We start from the raw sequence: 9,719 nt of genomic DNA, 5'->3' as shown, positions 1-9,719 counted from the left end.
CAAGCAAGTGCTTTATGGTCCATCTGAAGCTGATCATGAGACAATTCCTGAATGCAAATGTCATTTAATAGGGACAGACAAATGCTAGGTAATTCTCAGAGCATATTCTCCAGCTAAGAAATAGTTCTTCTCTGCCTCTGCTATAATTGTGTGGTTCTGTGTGCTCCTTGACTTTGATCTTTGCATTCCCTGAAATCCCAAGTAACTATTCAAGTTAATAAAGTGTTAAGGTGTTTGCCTAGGAAGGTTGGCTCTGCTGATTTCAGCTCTTAAAAGGGGAAACAGCGCTGTTGTTTTAACCACGTCAGCACTTACCGCCTTGGTTTATTTTGTTATCCCATTTAACTTCTGTTCAAAATCAAACAGGAAGCAATTAAGGTGAGTCTACTACAAAGCAGTCCTCAAAATACATAGCCGACAAAGGTCATGCCCCTAAAACATAATTAAACTTATTTGGAAAGAATGCAGAGCCGATACACTGGGGTTGCTGGTGTAAAAATACAATGGCTCTGCTTTACTTTCGGCAGGCAGAAATGATGGATTGCCAGGATGGACATTACTGCCAGCCCCCTCGTTGGGGCACTGGTGGCAACAGCAGCTGGACTGGCAAAACTCTAAGTGCACTGGTCTTGTCTACTTGGATTGATAGGAGTGGAGAGGGAGAGAAAAGGAACCAAACTCCCTGCTAAACTGCAAAATTTTCCTCTTGCCTAAACCCACTTTGACTTTGGTCAGGTCACTGTTGTGATGACAGAGAGAAGGATGTCATGGAAATAAGCATCTAGTGACAACACTGGAATACAAAGCAAAGTCTTTACACAGGATTTAGCTAATTATATTTTGGGCAAATATTTATTTATCTAAAAACAAAATAAAAATCATTTCTTTAAAAGAAAAATGTATTTAAATAAAAAAACAAAACTGTGAAATGTTATGGCACAGAAGTTCAAGACAAGTATAAATCCAGTTGCCACAACTGTTGCGTATTAATGTTGCACATTTTTCTATAAAGACTTTATTAAAGGTATTTACATGGCAAGAAGATGTGTAAATATATACAGCAATCTGGGGACAACTTTTTTTGGAATTCTCATAAGAAAAAAATGCCTTAAATACAAAATTTTAAAAGAAAAAAAGTTGAAGAGTTCATCCCCAAGCATGAAGAATGTCCCATCATCCCTTATGCCCAAAGTATCAATTATGAGGCAGTTTTGAGGTTCTGGCCAAACCATTTGGAGATTCAGCCAAGGTTGTGTAGTCTCAAGTTAATTCGCACAGCATGCACTTGCAATAGTTCCATACTTGATGGACTGGTGTAGTTCATGAATGATATTAGAAACATTAATATTTTATCGTCGTTTCAGTCTAGTTTGGGTTACTCTAAGCGATGCCCAAGAGTTCCTATGCACGAGAGTTCCTTAGCTGCTCAAGTTTGTGTTTCAACTGTTCTCTCCTCCGCCTCAACAGCTCTTTCTCTGCGATCAGTCTGTGTTCGTCCGACTGAATGGAGAGAACGTACTCTGTTGCTTTTTTCAGGATGACGACCTTGGGTGCCTTCTCATTGTTGGCCACCTCGGGTATCTGGTCACGCAAGGCAAAGAAACTCAGCTTCAGCTCGTTTCTCCTCTGGCGCTCCAAGACATTGTGCGTTCGCCTCTTGTCATTCTCCTCCGAGTCTGACGTGCGGGGACTTGAGCATTTTCGGTTATTACTGATCTGTTTCAGCACTCTGCCACTGTCCAACTTTAGCCTTTTTGCAGCTGGGTACTCCACCTTGGTGGAGGGAGGAGCGGCGTAGTTGTGCTGATGGATGTTGACATGACACCGTTTGAGAACCAGTGGGCTGTGATGGGGCTTACTGTGCTCTTCTGATGCTTCTGTGCTGGACTCTGTGCTGGATTCGGACTCGTTCGCTTCAGCTAATGTAACAACATCAATTTCCTCATCTTCCTCTTGTTCTTCTTCTGCATGGGAAAAGAAAAAAAGAAGAATTGTAAGCCAATCTGCGCAAAAACTCTCAGGACTGCTGTATTTATGACTGGGGGGTTACTTTGAGCTGCAGTGCAAGGAATCCATTGACAAACCCATATTAAACCCACTCAATGCTGCGAGACTCCACTTGCCCTCCTCAAGAGCCTTTCCTTTAAGGAGCAGTGTTTCAAGAGCAATAGGACGCACCAAGTGCACTCGGAGCCCTGACTCCCTGGTTTCAAAATTTGCAAAGATCTTGCGTAATCCCGAGGCGCGTATGAAAGATAGCAGGAAAATTTAACCTCGGTTGTCAGCAGCAAAGCACAACGAAGCTCCTAGACTCAAGCTGTCCTTAATTAAGGATTTAGCAGGCTTTGGCCACGCCTCAAGAGAGCTTACTTAACACACGTGTGTATTCAGAGACATTTTCAGAATCTCTCTTGATCTGTTAATTTGTGGAAAATCCAAGGAAAAAAAAATGAAGGCTGTAGAGCTTTGAGTAGAAACTCGCTTTCAAACCAGATTTACGAGCGGACGGAACATGCTGTCAAATACCTAAGGAAGCATTTCTAAAACTTTCCCAGCCCCATTCACTCCTCGCAGTCACTTTCACTAGCACCTCCCTGCACATTCTCCCTGCGGCTCTCGGGCTGGGGTTAACTCCTTGCCGGCCCCCAGATGTCACTGGGAAGCAGCTCCACTTGGACGCTGCTCCGGCTCCGAAGTCCGACTCTGACCCCGTTATGAAAGTTTCTCCCTCCCTCTTTTTTTTTTCTTTCCTTTTTTTTTTTTTTTTTTTTTTTTTTCCCTCCCTCAACCTCTGGAGGGAAAACCGGGCTGTTTTTTCCAGGAACTAAACTCGCAGGGAGCCTCGCTAACGTGGCATTTAAAATACCCGTGCGCGGTGGGAGGGAGAGAGAAGAGAAGAAGCGGGTCGGGGTGCGCGTCCGCCCTCTTGCCCCCCAAAAAACACGCGTGGACCCCACTCACCCGAGTCGCTGCTGGTGGTGGGCGGCGTGTCGACACCCAGCAGTGCCGGGGGGCTGGCACCGGGCTGCCCGGCCCTGGGAGCTCTCTCGCTGAGCGGGTAGGGGAAGACCACCGAGGGGTCGATGCAGTCGGCGGCGGCGGTGCCCAGGTCGTGCAGGTAGAGCCCGGTCGATACCGCGGGGCCGGTGGGAGGCGGAGGCGGCGGTCCCCCCGTGGGGGGTCCCGTGGGGCCGGGCCGGGCTGTGGGACCCCCCTCCCGTCGGGCCGCCTGGTAGGACGCCAGCTTCTCGGAGACCACCTTCTCCAGCTTGGCGGCGGCGGAAAAACCGCTCCACATACAGTCCTGGATGATGATGGATTTGACGAAGGTCTCGTCGTCCGGGTCGCAGATGAAGCTTTGGTTCACCATGTCCCCTCCGAGGAGCTCTGTCACCATCTCCAGCTGGTCGGCGGTGGAGGGGAAGCAGGAGGCGGCGGCCAGGCTGGAGCGGCGGCTGGGCGACAGGGGCGGCGTGGGCAGGAGCTCAAACTTCTTCCAGATGTCCTCGGACGGGGCTGGGGGCTGCAGCTCACTGCCCCTCTGCTGCGCCGCCAGGTAGAAGTTCTCCTCCTCCTCCTCGAAGTAGAAGTAGGGCTGCACCGAGTCGTAGTCGTAATCGTAGTTTTTGCTGGGGAAGCTGGCGCTGAGAGGCATCGCGGCGGCTGGTGCCTGCGGGAGGGGGAGGACAGGGGGACGCCGAGGTGAGCCTTGGGGGTCGGCTCTCCCCCCACGACCCTAAAGGGGCGACCGCCCCCCAAGCGCGCAGCGCTCCCTCCCGGCTCCCCGCGCCGTACCGACGGGCAAAAAAAACCGCGGTCGGTTTCAAAATAATGTTAAAAAAAAACATAATAAAATCCATGATAATAATAATAAAAAAGGTACGACCTCCCCTCACCCTCTCCCAAGTCGGAGGCGCGACTTGATCTACCGAGGGGGGCAGCTCCCGGTACCGCCCCGACCACCCTCCCCGCGGCTCTCCCGGAGGGGCTCCGGCAGCTCTGTGCAGCCCTACTCGGTTCTGCACGGTTTGGCACGGCTCAGCTCGACGCGGCACGGCTCGGCTCGACTCCCTCCCGCCGCCCCTCCGCAGCCGCCGCGTTCACACGGGGCACGGCTCCGGCACGAAGCCCTCTTCCTTCCCTCCTGGAGCCGCTCCGCCAGCCCGGGATTGGGGATCCGGGACCGAGCCGGGAAGGGAAGGGAGAGCTGCGGGGAGCTTCCAGCACCCAGGGGGGCTGCTCCCTTGCCACCCACCTGGGCGTGCGGGCAACGCGCGGGGACGGGCAGGGACCTCAGCAAAGTTTGCCAGGTCTTGTCATATACACGCATATAATATATATATAAATAAATTTATATGTCTACGCAAAGATATATATATATACACATATATATACACGCATATATATACATATATATATGTACCCATATATATATATACACCCATATATATGAATATAGGCAGAATGTGCAATAAGCATAACCTGCCCATGCATACGCGGGAGAAGCAAATGCTTCCCCTCCCCCGAGAAAAAATAAAAATAAAAAAAAAAGATAGATATTTGAAGAGCCGAGAGCAAGCGAAAGGATGGGGAAGGCCGGTGCCCCGGCGCAGGAGAGCGTCCCCCGGGGGGGACCGCCGGTGTCCCCGTCCTCGGAGCGCAGCCCCGGCGGCCCCCGGTGTCAGCAGCCCTGTCAGTCCAAGCCACGACCGCGGCAGATCGAGTGATGGGAAAAGCGGAGCCCCGCGACTCACCGGCTTCTCCAAGGCGCCAGCTGCGAAACGGAGCGAGGCAATTATTGCGGGCGGTGCGGGGACCAACAAAATAAGGAAAAAAAATAATATATATATAAAATTATAAAAAGAACCGCCGGATAGGACGGGGAAAAAAAAGACAAAACGCCGGGAGAACGTAGATCTCTTCCTCCCACCAAGGTTTAGGAAAAAAAAAAAAAAAAAAAATCAAGGAGCAGCGGAGAGAAGGGGAATCAGATTGTACGGTCCAAGGCGGCGCGGCGCGCTCTGTCTGCTACAATAGAAGTTTAGTTGCTTTCCTGCTTTAAAGCGCCGGCGAGGGGCGGGCGTAAAAGTGCCGCGGGGGCGGGGGCACCACCGCGGGGCCCCCGCTCGCTCCCGCCGTGCGCGCCGCCGCCTCCCGCGCCCCCGTTCGGCAGCGGGCGCGCAGAGCTCCGCGCCTGGCGGCGGGGAGCGCGGCACCGCGAGGGGGCGGCCGAGGAGCTCCGCGTGTCCCCCCCCCACACACAATCCCCCAGCCTTTAATTCCGCCGGGAGGTTTGGAAGGGTTTTGGGGGGGGGGGGAGGTGATGCAGCGCTCCGCGGTGGTTATTTTTTATTTTTTTATTTTATTTTTTTAATTATTTATTTTTTTTCCACCCTTCTTACTACGATCTGCGCAAGGAGAGGTCGGAAGTAAACATAGTAAAAAAAAAAAAATTACTAGGAGGGATTAAAAGGCTGCTCTTCGCCTTTCCCCTCCTTGTTCAGCGCTCCCCGGCAGGGCACAAGGGGGAGGGGGGTTCAACCCCTTTTTCCAACACCCCCCTTCCATGTAGGGGGGCTTCGGTGGGCACCCAGCCTCATCGGGGGGGCTCCGACTCGGGCACCCCCCGCCCCGGGTCGCCGCTTTCTTATCCCGCCTTTGCGGGAGGATTAAACAGGAGAAAAGGAGGCTGCGGGGGGGGGGGGGAGGGAGGGGGAATGTAGGGGTGTAAGGGTGACCACAGCCCTGCGGGGGTCACCTTGCAGCCCGTTTTGTCACACCCCGGCTGCCCCCTGCCCCTTCCCAGTCCCTTCCCGGGGTCCTCCCCGCCCCAGCTCCCGGTGCCCACCCCCGACGGGACGCCCCCATCTCACTGCCCGGCCCCCCAGGACCGTTAGCTGCCGCCCCCATCCTCCCCACCGCCGCACCTGCGGCTTCCCCGAGCCCCCCCCCTCCCCCGTGCTGAGCCCTCACCCCCTATTCCCTCCCCAAATCCCCTCAATTCCCCTAAAAGTCCCCAGCGAAGCCCCTCTAATCTCCGCTCCACGGAACGTAGTGTCCCGTCCACCCCCCCCCGCACTTATCCCATCCCCGCTGGGATTTTTTTATTCCTATTTATTTATATATCCCCCTCCCCACTTTTATTTTATTTATTTATTCGTTTATTTATTTATTTATTTATTTATTCGTTTATTTATTAAAGCACAACCCCCAGGGCAGGATGCAAAACTCGGGGCCGCCCCACGGGGCGAGAGGACCGAAGCTGGGGGGAAAGGACGGATGGAGAGGGGGGTGGAAGGGGGGGTGGGGGGGCTCCACCCCACCCCCGGTGAGGCTCCCGCCGGCGCTGGGGGGAGGCCCCGCTTTCCCACGGCCGCCGCCACTACCGTGGGGACATCGCGCCCCCTCCCGGCCGCTCCGAGCCCGCGGGAGGCAGCGCGAAACCCCCCCCACCCCCTCCCCGGCACCTGCGACTCTCTCTGCCCCTCCCTTCCCCCCGCAGCACCCCCCTCCCAGAAAGAAAATTAAAAAAAAAAAGAAAGAAAAAAAGGAAAAAAAAAAAAAGAAAAAAAAAGAAAATATATTATTTTCACTATTTTACTATTTTTTTATTTATTTTTTTTTTATTTTAATTATTTAATTATTTTATTAACAATATATACTCTTATTATTTTTAACGGGAAATGACCATTTCTGCTGAGCAGCCTTCCAGCAAAGCACATCTACAACTGTCCAACTCCCCACCAAGCAAATGTCCCCGAGTGCACTTTGGGGCGCTTTCTGCCATCCCGCCTCTGCTGTCGGGTAGCAAAGGAGGGATGGATCCACGCAGAAAGAGTGAAGCGAGAGCCAAGAGCTGCTGCGTAGTCATAACGGGGATGCTTCACCTAGTGACATTTTAAGAACCGGGTTTACCCTTGCTCCGAGATGGCTTAAAATACATCGTGCTATTTTTAAAGGCATCACTCTCGTGTAGTAGAGCTCGCTGATGTGAATGGAAATAACGTGACTCAAGGCAGGCCTGAAGTCAGCCAGGAGGGTGCAAGATCCAAATTAATCTAGCTATTAGTGTAAAACTTGGTATGGGTGCTTTTATCTAAGAACAGCAGCAGAAGAGCCCGAAACGCAGTGATTACCCTCAGAATTGTAAAAGCTGTCGAAATTCAGCTGGAGCTGGTAACAGCAGAAATATTTGAAATTACTCCAGTACTGATAGGGTTGAAAATCATAATCCTGTTCGTGAAGCAATATAATCACACGCGGAGCAATTAACTGCAGTATCACAGAGGATTATGACTTGAAGTGAGGAATAAGTAACGTGAGCAGATGGACTCTTAAAATACCCCGTGCTCATATGAATGGGAAAACAGGAAAGGAGGACTGGAAGAAAAGTGCTATTGAAACAATACGGCCTTCAGAGGAAACAGTCTTTAAAATATTCTATAGGTTTTCTTCAGGTCTCACGCAGACCCTAAATTCGCTTTTCCTTGGGGAGCCAATGCTGGGGCATCCCGCAGCAGTCCTTACATGGTGGTTTGCCCTGGTTTCTTAAGTCAAGCCCCGTCTGTGAAAGCACACAGGACAAGGTATGAAAACAATAAGTATAAATCTCCAGTGAAAAGGCCATTTTTGACAAAATAGCTGTTATATGTGAGGAATAAATACACGAGAATTACGTTAAGGAGACAGCAGAGTCAAAGGGAGCATTTTAACATGGGGGGGGGGGGAGGAGGGGGTCTGGTGAAAAATAGGAGGGGGCAGGGGAAGCCTGGGTGGAATTTACGTGTGATGGCAGAGGGGGAACCTGTGAGAACCAGAAATGAAAGCAGAAACTGAGAGTGAAGTGGAGATGGTGGAAAAACCTCTCGCACCTCTCTGTGGCTGGAAACCCCTGAGACAATTCGTAATGTCACACGTGCCCACGTCACCTGCTGCGTGCTGTATTTCCAGGGGACACCTGCAATCTCCTTTTCGCTGGCCAAAAAGCCATCTGAAAACTGGAGCTACCTCCAGAAGTATCTGCTGAAATCTTCACTTGACATCTCCATGGCTTTTCAGGTTGCTGGTCTTCCACCAGAGAGTCTAACTAATACCTATTAGTTGGTCAGAAAATCCTAACTCCTTGGCGAGAGGTTTACCCAAACAAGTGGTGCTTGCACTCCGAGCCATTAAGACTGAGCACACCTATGCATCCCTGCAGGGATCCTGGCCCCACAGCTGCCCTGAAGGACCAGGGCAAGAAACCAGACCCACACTTCAGAGGCCAAAAGAAATGGATTTGCCTTATTAATAGAAAAAGAAGCGTGTTACTTTTTCATCTCTTTCAGCGGCTGTAATTTCTTTAACAATAGGAGGTGAGATATGTGTAGGCAGAAGCTGACAGTGTTTCTGCAAGCTGTGCAGCATTGACTAAATTAATAATGTCTTCCTAGCCCCCCTCTTCCAGGCACAGAAAGACTCATGCTGGTCGCTGACGAGCACCTTCTCAGTGGATTTCCCCATCGTGAAGGAGAAATGAGGGCATCTGGGGGGGCACTGTCACTTGTCTGTGTACTGTACACCATCCCATCACTGCACCCTGGCCATAGGCTGCAGGTCTTGAGCATGACAATACCGTCACAGCTCTGTGTCCGAGAGGGCTGGCAGCAAATGTCGCAGCTTCTTCCCCTGTGCCAGGCTTCTTGTGATGTGCCAGTCAGAGAGCCTCACTACAGGATAGTGCTGCCCACTTATTCCCATGTGCAGAAGGGAAGAGCAGAAAAATAAATGGGGAGAGGGCTGTGGAAAAATGGTGTTACTCTGATATTAAGTTATTCCCTCAGAACAGCAATGAGGACTATAGCCCTCACAGAAACCCACTGAAACCCCAGAAAATAAGTTTTGTCACCAAGAGAAATAGCACAGAGCCTGAACTGTTCCTCTGGCTTGGTCTGAGAACAGCAGTCTTCAACTCAGACCAAAGGAGGTCTGAAACTGCCCTACCCAGGACAGGCACTGACTTTTCCTTTTCCTTTTCCTTTTCCTTTTCCTTTTCCTTTTCCTTTTCCTTTTCCTTTTCCTTTTCCTTTTCCTTTTCCTTTTCCTTTTCCTTTTCCTTTTCCTTTTCCTTTTCCTTTTCCTTTTCCTTTTCCTTTTTCCTTTTCCTTTTTCCTTTTTCCTTTTCCCTTTCCTTTTCATTTTTTCTTTCTTTCTCTCTTTCCTTCCTTCCTTCCTTCCTTCCTTCCTTCCTTCCTTCCTTCCTTCCTTCCTTCCTTCCTTCCTTCCTTCCTTCCTTCCTTCCTTCCTTCCTTCCTTCCTTCTCTTTCCTTCTTTCTTTCCTTCTTTCTTTCTTTCTTTCCTTCTTTCTTTCTTTCTTTCTTTCTTTCTTTCTTTCTTTCTTTCTTTCTTTCTTTCTTTCTTTCTTTCTTTCTTTCTTTCTTTCTTTCTTTCTTTCTTTCTTTCTTTCTTTCTTTCCTTCCTTCCTTCCTTCCTTCCTTCCTTCCTTCCTTCCTTCCTTCTTTCCTTCTTTCCTTCTTTCCTTCTTTCCTTCTTTCCTTCTTTCCTTCTTTTTCTTTCTTTTCTTTCATTCAACCAAACCCTTTAGATGCTTCATGTTTTTTTTTTTTTTTTTTTTTTTTAATTGCCACTGCATATGAAATCAAGTCATTAGTGAAATCAGAATATTAACTGGTTTTAAAGGAGGTCTGGCATACAAGCATGTATTTGTATATATATTTTTT

General features: G+C 50.1%; 1 protein-coding gene across 2 annotated transcripts; it reads right to left on the bottom strand.

The window, feature by feature from the left end:
* Positions 1-999: 999 nt before the first annotated feature.
* MYC (MYC proto-oncogene, bHLH transcription factor) lies at positions 1,000-5,016 on the bottom strand. Of its 2 annotated transcripts, none has more exons than XM_084306676.1 (3): positions 4,755-5,016; positions 2,962-3,670; positions 1,000-1,964 (listed from the first exon to the last, which is right to left on the bottom strand). In XM_084306676.1, the coding sequence occupies exons 2-3, from the start codon at positions 3,653-3,655 to the stop codon at positions 1,402-1,404; spliced, it is 1,257 nt and encodes a 418-aa protein (XP_084162802.1). In that variant the 5' UTR covers positions 3,656-3,670; positions 4,755-5,016; the 3' UTR covers positions 1,000-1,401. The 2 variants fall into 2 exon arrangements, with proteins under 2 accessions (XP_084162802.1, XP_084162803.1); XM_084306677.1 differs by lacking the exon at positions 4,755-5,016 and adding an exon at positions 3,887-4,519.
* Between the last annotated feature and the right edge of the window lie 4,703 nt (positions 5,017-9,719).

Source organism: Netta rufina (assembly GCF_964035555.1).
Source record: "Netta rufina genome assembly, chromosome: 2".
NCBI classification, from domain to species: Eukaryota; Metazoa; Chordata; class Aves; order Anseriformes; family Anatidae; genus Netta; species Netta rufina.
This window is presented reverse-complemented; position numbering and strand designations above follow the sequence as displayed.

Excerpts from the sequence above, each read along its gene's own strand:
- MYC (XM_084306676.1), bottom strand. The coding sequence starts at position 3,655 with ATGCCTCTCAGCGCCAGCTTCCCCAGCAAAAACTACGATTACGACTAC. Across the intron at positions 1,965-2,961 it reads CACCACCAGCAGCGACTCGG|AAGAAGAACAAGAGGAAGAT; the intron begins GTGAGTGGGGTC and ends TTTCCCATGCAG.